The 17,512-nt window shown below is 45.2% G+C and overlaps 1 protein-coding gene across 1 annotated transcript in view; it reads right to left on the minus strand.

The window, feature by feature from the left end:
• The window catches only part of SLC7A6 (solute carrier family 7 member 6), a 46,011-nt gene extending 29,199 nt beyond the window's left edge, over positions 1–16,812 (minus strand). Inside the window, exons 1-2 of the mRNA XM_055000728.1 lie at positions 16,725–16,812; positions 2,945–3,513 (exon numbers count right to left, since the gene is read on the minus strand). Coding sequence (XP_054856703.1) covers positions 2,945–3,491 — 547 coding nt within the window. The 5' untranslated portion in view covers positions 3,492–3,513; positions 16,725–16,812. The remainder of the gene's footprint in view (positions 1–2,944; positions 3,514–16,724) is intronic.
• Positions 16,813–17,512: the final 700 nt, after the last annotated feature.

The raw sequence follows: 17,512 nt of genomic DNA on the forward strand, positions 1-17,512 counted from the left end.
ACTTGATGCCACCACCTGGCCTTTCTGAGAATTGCCCATGAGGAGAGCCAAGACTCCTCTCTCCCCTGTGCAGGCATGCCTCTCTGAGTTTGGCCTTGTGCCCAGTCTTCTACTACCCAACACCTGGTTACCAAAAGGGCTGCTTACTGAACTTGTGCAACACTGGGAGATCAGCAAATTGCCAACAGACTACCCCCTTCCCTTGGCACATGTTTTACATGGCATGGTTGAGCAGTGAAAATCTATGTGGGTACAGAGAACAGCTACCAGCATTTAAGAATTTTTTTAAAATATTGAAAAAGAAAAAATGTTCACACTTACACTTTTAAGCACAGCACCAAAGTAAGCAAGGGGTCTCAAAACAAATGTGTAAAAACGCAATGTCTCTGTCCAGGGGTCATTTTGTAGAAAAACAGCTGAAGGAACTAATTAGCATAACTCATTAGCATATGCCACACCCCTTGACATCACCAGAAGTGTGTCATTAGCATGACTGATTGGCATATGCCACACCCCCTAACATCCTGGCTGTTTTGGACCCAATCCTGGCCATTCAGGGCCAAAATTGGGCCCAAAATGGCAAAAAGGGGCCCAAAATGTTCGAAAGTGGCCATTTTGGGCCCGTATCGGGACCAAAATGGCCCAGGTCGGGTCTGTGCCAGGCAGGGGAGGGTTCCCTCACCCAGCACCGACCCGATCCGGGCTGTTTCGACATTGATCCAGGCCGTTTCAGCCCCAATACAGGCCGAAACGGGCCCCAAATGGCCAAAAGTCAGGTGGGCAGAGCCACCTGACATGTGACCTCTTTGGAGAACTTCCGGAACTGTGTTCCTGTGCGTTCCCCCTCAAAATGAGCCCTGCCTCTGTCTCTCATTCTTACACATGCCCTAGCTAGACATAATTCTCAGGCAGGCTCGTTAACTTAAAAGATTACAGCTTGTAGCTTGTAGCCACTCAGCCCTCGACATGGCCAATGGCCTCTATCTGTAAGGTACCAGTGCGCAGTTTCTTCAGCTTCCAACTCAATTTAGCCAAAGAGAAAGACCCTCCTCCCTGTGCCAGGAAGCTTTATTCTTTCCCTTTGTCCACTCCCAGGGCAGGTCAAAGAGGGTTTTCCTGGACGTTCCAAGAAGAATCCATTCTGGTATTTTAGTCCTCCAAGTCTCTGCCCCCCACCACCACGTAAGATATTCACAGAAATTCTTCTGGCCACACCTTTGTTTTCAGCCAGGTAAGGCATCAGTGTGACTAAAGACCCTGGGCGAAAGCATTTTCCTCCCCCACCCCCTGCAGAGTCAGCTAAGAGGGAGGAAAGGAAACATTTTTTAAAACTGCAGGTTTGAAGATTTTGGAACAGTCCGAACCTAAAAATAAAGGCATTTCTCCACAATGCTTTATGGAATTGCTCTATACACTGCTTTGGAAACAGCAGGTGAAAAGCAACCTAGAACCCCTGTAAGCAAGGCAAATGCTAGGAAAATTTTTAATTAGGGAAACTAGTCAATTAAGGAGAGCACAACTAGAACTCAGTGTAGTAAGTTAAGTGAAGGCAAGCCGCAAGTTAAGGCAGCTGCAAAAAATGTTTTCTACAACCTCTCCCTAGCCTGGAAAATGGCTTCTTACCTCAACATGGCCGACCTGGCCACCTGGATCCATGCTATGGTTAACATCAAGACTTGATAATTGCAATATACTATACATAGGTCTCCCATCTAAACTAACTAGGAGACTCCACCTGGTGCAAAACGCTGTGGCTCGACTGTTATTAGGAGCAAGCAAGAACATGAATATCACTCCCATCCTGCATTCATTCCATTGGCTACCCATTAGTTACTGTGGTCAGTTCAAGGTATTGGTTATCATTTACAAAGCTCTTCAGAACCTTGGGCCAGTATACCTATGGGTCTGCTTCCCCTGCATGCTCCTCCATGGCAGTTTTGCTCATCCAAATAGGGTCTCCTGCAGGTGCTACCCTGTATGTGGGTGAAATCAACAGCAGCCCGTACATGGGCTTTCTCTGTGGTGGCCCCTACCTTGTGGAATGGCCTGCCTGAGGTCAGGAGAGCCCCCACTCTTCTGGCTTTCCACAAATGTTGCAAAACCAAATTATTCAAAAATACATTTTTACTCAGATTGGAGGGCTGTATTGTAGGGTGGGAGGTCTCAGATGCTTCGCTAATGAGTTAGGGACCATAGACTTTACCACTATGTTGTATTGGATTCCTGCTAATGCTATGTCTTTGTGAACTTGTATCTATTTATCCTATGGCATTGTTTATGGAAATGTTCTTGATACTGACTGTACTAATCTCACACTGTGTAAGCCGCCTTGAGTCTCCATGAGAAAGGCAGACTGTAAATGACATAAATAAAAATAAATTAAATAAGATGAAATCAAGCGGCAGATTTAAAACAAAGCAGGGGGACAACTTTGTCATACTACACATAACCAATTTAAAGAATCCATAGCCATACAATATAGTTATGGCTTTAAACAAAGTCATGGGTGGGACTAATGTCTACTGGCTACAATTATTAGATGAAACTCCTGTGCTCAGATGAAGAGGACCACTTGCAGGCACCAAATGATGGGGAAAGACAAGGAATAGCCATCAACTGTATCCTATCTATGAGTTTCTAGAATTGTGTGAATGGCAAACACCGGAAACAAGGTGTGGGGCTAAAGGGACCTTGGTCACAACACTCAAGCCTGGATACTCCTCCACCTGTGACCCTGGATTTTCCTGTACTCTTCCTAGTTATCTAGAGCACCTTAATCTTCTTTGCCTTGCCGGATATCACGCAATAAGTTATGAACTTTTAGAAGTAGCTGCATGTTGGGTCACAAACACTTAAAGCCACAAGTAAACAGACAGGCTCCTCTCTCCCCCAAAGCCCACATCCATCCAGTTGTCCAACAAAATTGTTTTTGCAAAATACTTACATATACATGCAGCTGCAATAAGTCGACAAGCAACATACGGAGGTTGACAAGAAGGGAAGACTGGTTGCACTATGTAGTTGGCAAAAGTTATTGCAATAATTGCCTGACTGGTTGGCTCAATTATCAGCAGCGAAGTCCACAGGCGTATAAAGGCAATGAAGCTTCCAAAGGCCTCCAAGATATATGCATAACTGGCCCCTGACTTAGTGATAGTGGTTCCAAGTTCAGCATAGCAGAGAGCTCCAATGACTGAAAAAATGCCCCCAATTGCCCAAATCACTAGTGACAATCCATATGATGCACTGTGGTTAAGTACTCCTTTGGGGGAAACAAAGATACCTGAACCAATCATGTTTCCTACTATTAAGCTGATCCCATTAATAAGAGAGATTTCTTTTTTCAGTTGCATCGTTCCTTGGTTTCCGTCATTCCTTTGGGCTTTGCCACTTTGATCAGTTTTGTCAGCTTCCTTAACAGGATAGTATTTAGCCAGGGAATTCAGAGAGGAAAATTTTTCTGTCTCTTCCATCATGCTATCAGCATGCATCCACTGCAACTCCAGTCGCAAACTGTAGCAAAAGAGGAAGGTAGAATTAAGATCTGTCAGCTACCTTAAGATATACACAGGGGAGGCGTCTGAAAGACAAGGATGCAAGCAACTACATGACTGAAATGGTACTGACATTGTATTGTCGAAGGCTTTCACGGCCGGAGAACGATGGTTGTTGTGGGTTTTCCGGGCTGTATTGCCGTGGTCTTGGCATTGTAGTTCCTGACGTTTCGCCAGCAGCTGTGGCTGGCATCTTCAGAGGTGTAGCACCAAAAGACAGAGATCTCTCAGTGTCACAGTGTGGAAAAGATGTAGGTCATTTGTATCTACTCAGGAGGGGTGGGGTTGAGCTGAGTCATTCTGTAAGAGTTTCCCAGGGTGTGGAATGCTAATGGCGGGAGGCTTCACTGTATCCTGAGGAGGTTCTTTTGCATATGGATTGGTGCTTGATGTGCTAATCTTCTCTGCAGGGCTATTGTCGGGTGTGGAGTGTTTTGTTGGCCTGGTGTTTTTCAGAACTGGAGCCCATGCTCTGTTCATTCTTAAGGTTTCTTCTTTCCTGTTGAAGTTTTGCTTATGCTTGTGAATTTCAATGGCTTCCCTGTGCAGTCTGACAAAGTAGTTGGAAGTGTTGTCCAGTATTTTGGTGTCCTGGAATAAGATACTGTGCCCTGTTTGAGTTAGGCTATGTTCAGCCACTGCTGATTTTTCAGGCTGTCCAAGTCTGCAGTGTCTTTCATGTTCTTTTATTCTTGTCTGGATGCTACGCTTTGTGGTCCCGATGTAAACTTGTCCACAGCTGCAGGGTATACGGTATACTCCTGCAGAGGTGAGGGGGTCTCTGCTGTCTTTTGCTGATCGTAGCATCTGTTGTATTTTTCGGGTGGGTCTGAATACTGCTTGAAGGTTGTGCTTTTTCATAAGCTTTCCCATCTGATCAGTAATTCCTTTGATATATGGCAAAAACACTTTTCCTGTAGGTGACTGTTTTTCCTTGGTTGTTTGATTCATCCTGGGTTTGATTGCTCTTCGGATTTCATTTCTGGAGTAGCCATTTGCCTGAAGTGCGTGGTTTAGATGATTAATTTCCTCATTGAGAAAGCGCGGCTCACATATCCGTCTTGCACGATCCACTAATGTTTTCATTATGCCTCTTTTCTGTCGGGGGTGGTGATTGGAGTTTTTGTGTAAGTACCGATCAGTATGAGTTGGTTTCCTGTAGACCTTGTGACCTAACTGAAAGTTTGCTTTGCGGATGACCAAGGTATCCAGGAATGAGAGTTTTCCCTCACTTTCTTTCTCCATTGTGAATTGTATGTTCAGGTGGATGTTGTTGAGATGATTCAAAAACTCCATCAATTCTTCCTCCCCATGGCTCCAAATGATGAATGTATCATCCACAAACCGGAACCATACACTGGGTTTGTGGGGTGCTGATTCTAGAGCTGTTTTTTCAAAATGTTCCATGTAGAAGTTTGCTATAACTGGGCTGAGTGGGCTCCCCATGGCCACCCCATCCATCTGTTCATAGAATTCGTTGTCCCATTGGAAGTAACTGGTTGTCAGACAATGATGGAATAAGGCTGTTACATCCTCTGGGAAAAAACTCCAATCACCACCCCCGACAGAAAAGAGGCATAATGAAAACATTAGTGGATCGTGCAAGACGGATATGTGAGCCGCGCTTTCTCAATGAGGAAATTAATCATCTAAACCACGCACTTCAGGCAAATGGCTACTCCAGAAATGAAATCCGAAGAGCAATCAAACCCAGGATGAATCAAACAACCAAGGAAAAACAGTCACCTACAGGAAAAGTGTTTTTGCCATATATCAAAGGAATTACTGATCAGATGGGAAAGCTTATGAAAAAGCACAACCTTCAAGCAGTATTCAGACCCACCCGAAAAATACAACAGATGCTACGATCAGCAAAAGACAGCAGAGACCCCCTCACCTCTGCAGGAGTATACCGTATACCCTGCAGCTGTGGACAAGTTTACATCGGGACCACAAAGCGTAGCATCCAGACAAGAATAAAAGAACATGAAAGACACTGCAGACTTGGACAGCCTGAAAAATCAGCAGTGGCTGAACATAGCCTAACTCAAACAGGGCACAGTATCTTATTCCAGGACACCAAAATACTGGACAACACTTCCAACTACTTTGTCAGACTGCACAGGGAAGCCATTGAAATTCACAAGCATAAGCAAAACTTCAACAGGAAAGAAGAAACCTTAAGAATGAACAGAGCATGGGCTCCAGTTCTGAAAAACACCAGGCCAACAAAACACTCCACACCCGACAATAGCCCTGCAGAGAAGATTAGCACATCAAGCACCAATCCATATGCAAAAGAACCTCCTCAGGATACAGTGAAGCCTCCCGCCATTAGCATTCCACACCCTGGGAAACTCTTACAGAATGACTCAGCTCAACCCCACCCCTCCTGAGTAGATACAAATGACCTACATCTTTTCCACACTGTGACACTGAGAGATCTCTGTCTTTTGGTGCTACACCTCTGAAGATGCCAGCCACAGCTGCTGGCGAAACGTCAGGAACTACAATGCCAAGACCACGGCAATACAGCCCGGAAAACCCCCAACAACCATGGTACTGACATTGTTGGAAAACTTACTACAGAGCTTTAAAAGCTCCTTGTAATAAGACGTCTTGGGTTGCATCCAATGCAAAATGTCCACTTGCGTTAGAACTCTTGTCCAAGGGAAAATGCAAAACAGCTACGGTAGCTGCTTGTGCTAAATCAAACATATAGTATACTCGCTTATGCAACCAATCTTGTGCAACCAATTTCTGAACACTATAATACATAGGGAGGAAAGCACAGGTTGTTACACAATTTCTTGCACAAGCAGAACTATGCTACGTCCATTTACGTTTCCACTTGTGCACTGCGTATCCAAGCCCATATCTTAAGATGCATCTTGATGATACAAAGATACACCTGCTGTTTGTTACAAATACTACGCCTGTTCTTTCCTAACAGATCTCTGGCAGTTTCTCAGGAAACCTTCATTGTAAAGTCCACACAGAGTTTAAAATGAGTCTTAAAGCAGAATTGTTAGTAGTCATTAGCCTGGTTACCTATGATAGACAGAAATTGCCTCCAGGTGAAGAAGGAATCTTGGGGCTTCTTCTTTACCATATATCCATCATGATGCATCTATCACAAATTACTAATGGGCAAGCAGGCCAATCCTTTTTGTAGACTTGTAAGACTGTCTTAAAGCAATGTCACAAGTATTCACGAGTGTTCAGAGGTAGAGCACACCCTTCATAAGCAGGAAGTCTCCAGGAGCACATATGAGAGGACTAGAAAGGATCTCTGCCTGAGCCCTTCAAAACTATTGACAAAACATACAAGTTCTGCCACAATGTAGAAAATATCGTTTGCAAAATGTCCCACAGAGCGAATGAACTTGCTGAGGTCACAGTACAAAAGCACAAAAACCTGCAAGGACAAGACTTTTGCACAGCCGTACCTTTGGTATTGATGGAATAATATATTCACAATATGATGAGTGTGCAAAAATATGAACAAGAGACCTACTGTTATTTTAATAACTAGCAACAAAGTCTGTTATGAGAAAAAATACAATAGGCTCTAGAGGGCGAGCAGGCAGGCATTGCCTCCTCCTCCATGCTTGATCCCGGCCGGGTGAAGGCGGGGGGTGGGCGGGCATTGCCCCTGCTCCACTCCTGATCCTGGCTGGGTGAAGTCAGGGGGTGGGCACTACCTGTTCAACTTCTGATCTAGGCTGGATGAAGGTGGGTGGCAGGCACTGCCACCTGCTCCGCTCCTGATCCTGGCCAGGTAAAGGTGGGGGCGGGCATTTCCATTGCCAGCTGCAACCCTCCTGATCCCAGACAAGTGAAGGCGGGCAGTGGGCATTGCCAGTTGCCCCACTTCTGATCCCGGTCAGGTGAAGACAGGGAGTGGGCCTTGCCACCTGCTCTGCTCCTGATCCTAGCCAGGTGAAGGTGCGGGGAAGGTCTTGCCACATGCCCTGCTCCTGACCTCGGTCAGGAGATGGGGGGGGCGGTCGGGTGAAGATGGGGAGTGGGCCTTGCCACCTGCTCTGCTCCTGATCCTAGCCAGGTGAAGGTGGGGGGAAGGTCTTGCCACATGCCGTGCTACTGATCTCAGTCAGGAGAAGATGGGGGGGGGGGGCATTTCCACCTTCTCTGCTCCTGATCCTGGTTGGGTGAAGGCAGGTGGTGGGCATTGCCTCCTGCTCCGCTCCTGATCCTGGCTGTGTGAAGGTGGGGGATGGGCATTGCCACCTGCTCTGAGCCTGATCCCAGCAGAGTGAAGGAGGGCGGGCATTGCTCCCTGCTCTGCTACTGATCCTGGCCAGGTAAAGGGAGGAGCGGGCATTGCCACCTGCTCCACCCCTGATCCTGGCCAGGTGAAGGCAGGGGGGCGGGCATTGCCTCCTACCCCTCTCCTGATCCCAGGCACGTGAAGGCGGGGAACAGATATTGCCACCTGTTCTGCTTCTGATCCCAGTCTGGGTTTCCTCCCACAGCTGTGCCCTCTGGTGGTGCACCTGGGTAGGAAGTGAGTTGTCTAGAAGATGCTTACTCTTTTATATAATAAAATAATAGCATGCCATCAAGTCACAAAGTGTCTCATAGGTACCACAGGTTTCCTAGGCAAGAGATGAGCAGAGGCGGTTTGCCATTGCCTTCTTCTGCACAGCCACCTTGGTCTTCTTTGGTGGTCTCTCACCCAAGTATTAACCATGGCTAACCCTGCTTAGTTTCCAAGCTCTGACAAGATCAAGCTACTCAGGGTTATTCAGGGTGCTACTCACTTATTTTAAAAATTGTCTTTTGAATCTTTATATCACCCTGCACTAAGTACAGCACTATCCACTTCAGACAAACTTCAATTTGACATTTATTTTGTTCCAAGTGGCCACCATAGAAAGTATTCGATTAGCCAAAGCAACAACAGTTACTTCCAGATTAATGCTCTGCAGAAAAACACACATTACTGCATACTGTCATAATACACGTAAGCTAGCTTAATTTACCTGGAGCTTAATTTACACTTTCTAGCCTTACACGAATGGTAAAAAGAGCTTAAGTTCCAAGTAGACTCTTAAATACACAAATATGTATAGCTATCCCTATGATGTCCACTGTGGTTTCCATATTTGAAACATTCTGTTATGAATGTTCTAGGTACATAAAAAGAGTTTAAATAAGAGTCCATATGGAAATCAAGAGGAAATCCTAATGGTAAATGACTGATCTTCAGAAAAAGGTTGTCTTCATTCTCTATGATTCATGAATGCTCATCTGAAACTTGGGATATGCTTCTAGAAGTCCACAAATTTTAGTTCACCTTGGTAAGCAATTAAAATGTATGCCTGTCAATGACCCTGCTCCCCTAAGGTCTGGTCTTCAATATAATGTTTAGAGGCATACAGATGCTATAACATATTCTGCTGTATTATGCAAACCACAACATTAAATCTCAGATTTCTTCCTGATGCAGTATATTCAAAGAATAACACAGAAACAATCATAGATGTAATTTGTTTGTCAAAAGAATTATGATCTCTACTCTTCATGTCTGACTGAAAGAGGGAAGGCATTTACCAGCAATCAAATGCAGGGGAAACTGTGACCTTTGAAAACAGTAGAAAAGAACACTGCATAGAGAAATCTGAAGAGAGAAACTGTGGATACAATTAGAACTCTGTGTATGTTCTTAAAAGAAATGAAACAGTGTAAGCACACCTGGTTACAGATGATTCATCGTCAACTGAATGACAAAAATACACCCTTAAAAAACTCAGAAGAATAGAATAAAGTTGCCTACCATCGTGCAAATTAACTTTGACTTCATCTTACCTACTACATTTCACTGCTGTGGAAAAATGTGCAGCAACCTACCATCAACTGAGTGGAATGGTGCAATCCAACACATAATGTGATAATCTAACACCAAATAGAAGGCTGAGCTATAAATTAGCTAGCTAAATAAAAACTTTTTATAAACCAAATTCCTGGAGGCTTAGAAGGCAATTCATATCCTTTCAGTCTTAGTTTAAACAATTAAGATCACAATATCAAATCAGCAATTCCCCACTTTACTTTTGCTCCTCTTTAGCATATCTCTCCAAAATTCAGTATTTCTCTACTAAAGACCGCTTTTAGATCATTACTTTAACAGCTCATTCCTACAGTAAGTTGCTGAGAACACAAAGGGAGTGGTACCAGATACAAAGGCTCCATCGGAGATATAAATATCTTGCAATATACTGCCAGAGAGTGGAGACATCAGCACAGAGCAAATCTTCCATTTACTGCAAAGATCTGTAGCAGCTGTCATATTCTGAATGTCATACTCTCTTCCTCTCTGGAAGAGTATATTCAGTTCACACAGAAGGCCGTATTAATTGCCATATGAAGGGCAAGCACCTTCTTAGTTTCATTAATTTTGCTTTCTCATAATTCTCTCATACATGCGCACACACACAAAATCAGGAAGTGGTAGGATTTCCTTTCTTGGAAGTATTTAAGAAGAGGCTTAAGAAGAGGATAGATGGCCACCTGGCAGCAGTAATGATTCTATGATTCAATATGAATGTATGCAGATTAGAAGCGGAGGGCATGAAGGGATTATCCAGTACTAGGACCTCGTGGCCCTGTTATATGCCCAGGGTAAAGCTGATCACCACCTTGGGGTTAGGAAGGAATTCTCCTCTAGGCCAGATATCCTGGTGTTTTTTTGCCTGCCTCTGAGCATAGAGCAGGGGTCACTGGGTGGAGTGGGGGGCAGGGTGAGGCAGGGAGTTAGCTGTGAATTTCCTGCATTGAGAAGGGGATTGGACTAGGTGACCCTTGGGGGTCCCTTCCCACTCTTTGTTTCTAATTCTATACAAATAAGGAGAAGGTGCCATTGGCATGAGTCATCTTAGGCCAGGTGTGACCGAGTTGTGGATTGCAAATCTCAACTTCCAGGCTGCAAAAGATGTTTTCATAGTGCTGGAAAAACATTATCAGGCTTTTGCCTAGCCAATACTGTGTCATATCTGATCTAACCGGTTGTAAATAATTGGCTTTTAAATGTAACAAACAACTCTGCTCAACAAATAAGTACATTGTTATTTTTAGCTGTGTCATACCAGTTGAAGTCTTTATGGGTAACCTGAGCTCCTCTTTGTTGAAACGAAAGCCACTCTAAAACATGTTTGTCTTCTAAATAACAAAGAGAGTACACTGTTCTTCCACAGCCCATCGTGGATGTTCTTTGGCTGCTGTTACAATTACTACCTTTGCTTTCAGAAAAGCATACCACACACACGTTTCAGGGAACATCTGTTCTAAAATCAGAATTTGAAAACTGTTCCATAATTACCACAGTTGGTTTGATTACCAAAAATAGCAGTACAGCGCAGAGGCAACCTTCTTAACCTGTAAAGATAATTAGCTTGGGAAAGGGTTGAGGGCTCATGCATTTCCTATCTGCTAACCCATTCTCTCTTATGCATCAGTTGTGCCCTGCATTTCCCCAAAAAGCTTGTTAAGGGTTACATCTGCACCAAAACCCATTAGTAATGCTCAGATTTGCAAGTCAGCTTCAAAGAACCCCAGATTTCAAAAGGAACCATTGTTAGCACTAATCATAATAAAGGCCTGTGTGGATATAACTCTTAATCATGGCTAAGGCTATCAAGTGCAGGATTAATCCAGAATCTGCTCTCACTCTCTCTGGTGGTTGCACTTGAACTTTTATCCAGTTTCATTACAACCATCTTCACCTCCAGACTGTAAAAATCTGACTTCAGGCTGCCACCGGACTGAGGCATCTACACAAAAGCACCTGGGAATTGGTGCAAATGTCACTGGAACAAACATTTGTATGGTTTAAGCTATAATTTCCCTGTCAGACTCAGACTGCATGAACTTTCCCTTCCTAATGCAAATCAGGCTTGTGCATGTATATCACAGGTTGTCATTCACAGGCCATCGCCATTCGGCTTCTGTAATCACTCCACTCTTCAAGATATAAGGACAGATGGACTCACATTCTAGCTGTATCTGAAGAAGTGAGCCTGTGACTCATGAGGTTTTGGCATCTCACAGGTTGCACAGACTTACAGTGAGGGAATGCATTCCCATATCCCTCACACAAAAACGACTGTCAGCTAAGCACAGTTGTAAACCAGCTCCCACATACAGTGACAACGCTGAGACCCATTTGTCAAGACTCATTGCTGAAAAGGTTGTATACCTCAAGGTACAAATTCACAAGCAGAATTATGAGGAAGCAAAATTAACCAAACCTAGGCAATTTGTTCCGGTTTATGAGTTAAGGTTTCTTGTCCTATTTTTAGCAGTAGATAAAGCAAAAATGTGCTACTTCAAATACCCCCTCCAAAAGGAATGTATCACAATGAACAAACAGAAATGAAGCCAAACCTCCCAAATGGGAGAGTGTTTGGCCATGACTGGCTCTTTCTAGCATTTTTAAAAATGAAATTACAGCACCTCAGGTATCCAACAGGCCACAGAGGATGAGAGATGTTTTAAACCTTTCCAACACATCCTGCATGGTTTCAGTAATCAGTACCACCCTCTCCTGCATTGCTATAACCCTTTCAAGAAAAAAAAGGAATGGTTGTGGTTTTTTTCTTTTAATTGGCTAAAAATAGTATTATTTTTGACAATTAAATAGCACAAAATAAAGAGCTGTGAAACCCTGATAAGTTCTGAATTTTTTGGATTATTGGCACCAAAGGAGAAGAACCACTAAAGTTAGCTATACAAAAGAGGAGAAGGTAATTGCCAGATGCAATTTTATTATAAATTAACACGTATTGCATTGTAACAGGAATTACAATGGGAAGAAAGCCACACATATGCAATGCCACTTCTGTGTCAATTGCTACCTACTTTCTGAATGAACTGCATCTCGCACTGCTTCCAAGATAGCAACGTTATCTCTTCCAACTGTGCTCCACTGTACCTGCCTTGCTCATCCTAGCAAAATCCTCTACAGGTGCCATCCTGTAAATGGGCAAGATTGGCAACTTCTCATTCATCCCAATGTTACGTGGTGCTTCTCGACGTGTGGAATGTCCTCCCTATGGTGGACAGAACTCCCATCCCCCATACACTTATATTATTTCACAGAACATGAAAAACAGAACTGTACAGGATGGCATTTTTATAAGGAGAGTAGAACTGTAGTATAAAAGAGGCTCCTTCTATGTGGAAACAGTATTGAGCCTACTGTGATGCTTATTGTACATATCACTTCCCTTGTTTACGAAATCTCCTCCACCTTCGTAACCCCTTTCTTCATTGTGTTATGCCATTCAAAGCATTTTTTGTTGTCTTAGATGTTTTTGTTTGCACTGCTTTTCCAATTCTGTAATATAGTTCTACTGCATGGTTTATGTCTGACCGAACTGTTTTTCATATTTTGTAATCTGCCTTGATTCTCAGTGCAAAAGGCAGGTTATAAATGAAATTAACAACAACAACTCTGACTCTGAAAAAAACAAACTAATGTTGACCTCCTGGAATCTAATAGTTGGCTACAGCATTCTTTTCTTCTATCTCAAGACTCAACATCATTGCATAAGAATGTACGTATGATCTCAACAAAGTCATTTTAGGGGAGAAATGGAATGTGGGAAAAATTGTCAAGATAAGAGAAAGATGAGTTGGGGGAATTAATGCAGTGAGGGGATTTTTGAAAGGCTGTTTTGAAAATACGCTGCAAAGGAATGCAGGGTACCCACAGGAAAACAATGCTAGTATAGCTATGAAACAATGCAAAAGAAGTTTAATTGCATCAGAAAGGATGTATGCATCTCTATCAAACCAATTAACCATCACAAGAACAGAACTCTGCTGTAATTCTCTTGGCAAAAATGGTAAGGGTGAATGCATCCTACGACATACAGGAGCGGACACAGTGGCAAAATATAGTAAGAAAGCACTAAAAAAACAGACAAGACATGCAGTAGCGTTCCCCTTCACAGTAGGAAACAACAGAAAAAAACTCTGACATAGGAATGGGCTGTCTCATTTGTGAGCTTCTGCGGAGCACTGCCAGACAGCTACTTCAGAATACATCCAAATGAGGTCAGGTAAGTCCCACTGATTTCACTGAAACACCCTTCCAAGCAGTCACTGATTCAAGTGTGTGGAAGCAGGAGCCTAAACTGTGCAGTGTGCATGCCACTGCTTGTTTCTATGCCTTTAAAGACCACGATCAGCATCAGCATCCACTTTTCTACGCTGAGATTGAAGAGACAAGTGGTGAGCTCGCATTTCACCTATCCTCATTCCCTACAAGCAGCACTCCAGCAAGTTCTGTTACCACAGCAGAGATCAGCTGTAGTGGTTAGATGAAGGCCAGAAAGACTGACTCGGCCACAGTGTTCACTACTAAGCCAGTAACTATCTTATTATAGGGGGGGGGGAAGTGGAGGGGAAACCACATGCTAATCCTAAAGCCTTTAAACATGAAAAAATAATAACTAAACTAAGGTTGTTGTGGGTTTTCCGGGCTGTATTGCCGTGGTCTTGGCGTTGTAGTTCCTGACGTTTCGCCAGCAGCTGTGACTGGCATCTTCAGAGGTGTAGCACCAAAAGACAGAGATCTCTCAGTGTCACAGTGTGGAGAAGATGTTGGCAGGTATTTATTTACTCAGAAAGGTGGGTTTGGGCTGAGTCATCCTGTAAGAGTTTCCCAGGGTGTGGAATGCTAATGGAGGGAGGCATCACTGTATCCTGAGGTTCTACCAATAGCGGATGGGCACGATTCGGGTCCAGTAGTGCCTTAAAGACCAGTTAAAGGATGGACAGTGTTGGTTTTTAATGAGCTACTGGAGCCAAATCTTGCTTTTCTACTCCAGACCAACACGGCTACCCACCTGAAACTGCCAGAAATCCAGGATTGCTTTCTTTCAACTTCAGCTGATTTGTTGACTGCACCCTCTGCTGGAAGACCAGGACCTTGCCATTGTCATCCATGCCTTAATGACCTCTGCATTACACTACAGTGGTGTTATTTAATATGCTCTATGTAAGGCTGTTCCTGGGCACAGTCCAGAAAGTACAGATAATGCAGAATGCTACAGGCCAGACTTTTGTCTGGCACAGCATCACAGTTCTGTGATACCGAAACAGCTACACAGGCTGCCAATTTGTTTGTCAACCTCAAAGCACTAATTGGCTTGGGACAGTCTTACAACTTAGAAAATATTCCTATATCCTAGACCCCAAATAGGACCTGTTTGATGATGGCCCCATAGTTTTAGAAATGCCCTCCCCCAGAAGAAGCATTCAGCTTAATTGCTCCAAGCTTTTCAAAAATAACTGAAAACTATTTTTTCTCTATAGCCTTTTAAGTTGGCATTTTTAGGTCCTGTCTGCCTTTTATACTTTCTATGACACTATTAACGGTTACTTTTAATGTTTCTTTTAAAGAAAATATTGTTTTAGCTGTGCTACTTGTTTTACTCTGTTCCTTTTTTCAGAAACTGGTGAAAAACTTCTCATTAGTATCATACAGATGGCTATCAAGATTGACAAGTACAGAAGTTGGTGCAAAAGGTGTGCCTTCTCCCAGTTTTCTCTGACAGCATTCTTTTCTCTCTCTGCTCAAGGCAAGTGAACAGATCCACATGTCCACTGGAACAAGGGAAAAGGTAACAAAAGAGGGGCTCAAAGAAAAGCAATACACTACAATTCAGTCCATCCTCACAAATTACAAATGGGGAGTGAGCAGCAAAATTAATCTCTCACCTGGAGAAGCAAAAGAGCCTGACAACACTCCTTTGCCTCCTAACATCTTGTGGTTCAGCGTGCTTGTAAATGAAGATAATTTTTACACACACCCAGCTACCCCACCCGTCACTTCTCTCCACAAGATGCCCTGAGGTCCAGCACAATTCCACAGACAGGACAGGCACCCAGTCAGGGCTCTTACAACCTATCATAGACCACCTGCATGTCGCCTCTTCAGACTATACCTCATGACTGATAACAAAAGAACAAAACCGTGAATATCAATCAAAACAGTATATTGATAAAATACTAAAACAATAAGAATTCAGAAGGTCTAGGGTAAAGGGAGAGAGGGCTTCTAACAAATGGGGAAAATCCCTGAGGGTATCTGATGGGGGAGCAAGAATGTGTGTCCCAAAGCTTTTCTCCCTCACTGCTACTGCTTTAACCCCACCCTAAACGTATGGAGTGCAGATGCACTGAAATGGAAAAAGGTTTAAACTGTAGATGGGGTGGGCCGCCATTATGTGGGGTGAGGCGGCTTGGGGAGCCGCCACCCACCCCCCCCAAACACCCCACATAATGTCTCCCCCTCCCTAGAAAAAGACAGGGATAGTGACTTTCATTTTTCCACAGAGGCAGCCAAATAGTTTGCTTCTGCCCTCTTCCCTGAGGCTACTCTTGTTTTTCCCTCCGTCCAAGTGAATGGAGCCCAGTGCCCATTCACTTGGATGGAACCGTGCCAAGGGAGTCGAAATGGGGAATCCTACACGGAGGAGGGGGAAACCTCACACAATTTCTCTCACCATAAAAAAAATAAAGGCCGAAATATAATTCTCCCGGGGGGGGGGGGCAGTCAATTGCTGCTTCTATCCCAAACCCCGAATGTTTTCTTCTCCTTTGCTCGATTCAAGTGAAGGGAGCCAGGGCTGAACTGGGGAGGGGGTGAAGCACCATCCCTGAGGGAGAGGCCAACACCCCCCACAATCCCCCCACCACTACCACCCCTTTCCCGCGCAAAAAAAAGACGGGGGGATACATTTGGGGATCCCCCCCTCGGAGGGGGGGCAGCCACATGCCTTTCGACTCCCCACTTCCCTCAAGACGGGTGTTCCCCGTCCAGCCCCCTGAGAGAGCCGGACCCGGGGCTCGCCGCCGCCGGCCCACCCCGCTCCCCCTGCGGCCGCTTTTGCTCCTCCGGGCGGGCGCCCCCTGCCTTGCCCCGGGCCGGGAGCTTCGCCAGAGCCGCAGGAAGAAAAGAGGCCGGCCGGGTCTCCTTCCGCCTCTTCGCCTCAGCCCGCGTCGCCGGCTGAGGTGAATTCCGCCACCGCCTTCCTCCTCGTCGCCCCGACCCGTTTCCCCCTCCTCAGGCCGGGGCTCGCCGGCCCGCTTGGCCCCTCACGCCCGCCCGGCGAGGCGGAGGCTGAGCCCGCCACCCACCTTCGCTCCTGCCCGGAGGGCCGCTTCGTCCTGCCGCGGCGGAGGATGCTCTGCCCGGCTCAGCCCCGCCGCGCTCCCTCGCCTTGTTTCCCCCCTCAGGGACTGCGGCGCGGGCGGCCACCCGGCTGCCGCTTGCCTCGGCGCCGCCTCGCCTCGCGTTGGGCCCGCCCTGCGCCTCCCTCGCCGGTGTCTCCTTTCCCCTCGCGAGGGGGGTCCCGGGCGGGGAAGGCGGCGGCGGCGGCCTCGGGGAAAGAGCGACAAAGCCGCTTTCGGCGGGTTTACTCGGGAGCAAGGCCTGCGGGGAGGCGGCGATAGGGGCTTACTTTCCAGGTAAAGGGCGCCTGGGAGCTTCGGCGGGCGTCATTCAATGTGTTAAGAAACAAAACCACACCGTGCAGCTACGTTGCTCCGTGCAAGCAAGCAAACAAAATCCGTATAATACATATACAAATATTTTGCAGGGATACTGTTTTCATTCAGTGTGTTGCCTGGGGGGGGCGGTGGCCGTGCAGCCAGGTTTATTTGGGGGCACGGAGTTACTCCCTCTTCCTCTAGAGTTCTCCTTTCTCTGTTTTATTTATTTATTTGTGTTCTTTCTCGTCTGCCTTTCTGATGGCGGCTCAAGGTGGATTGCATAATGTAAGACAATACAATCAGTAGGATGAGGAGACATCTAATAAACAATGGGATTGCGGAAGTCTGAAACAAGGCATAAGCATTAAAGCTGCTGTGTCTTTGTGAACTTGTATCTATTTACCCTATGGCATTGTTTGTGAAAATGTTCCTGA

The sequence above is a fragment of the Eublepharis macularius genome, chromosome 16 (genome assembly GCF_028583425.1).
Source record: "Eublepharis macularius isolate TG4126 chromosome 16, MPM_Emac_v1.0, whole genome shotgun sequence".
NCBI lineage: Eukaryota > Metazoa > Chordata > Lepidosauria > Squamata > Eublepharidae > Eublepharis > Eublepharis macularius.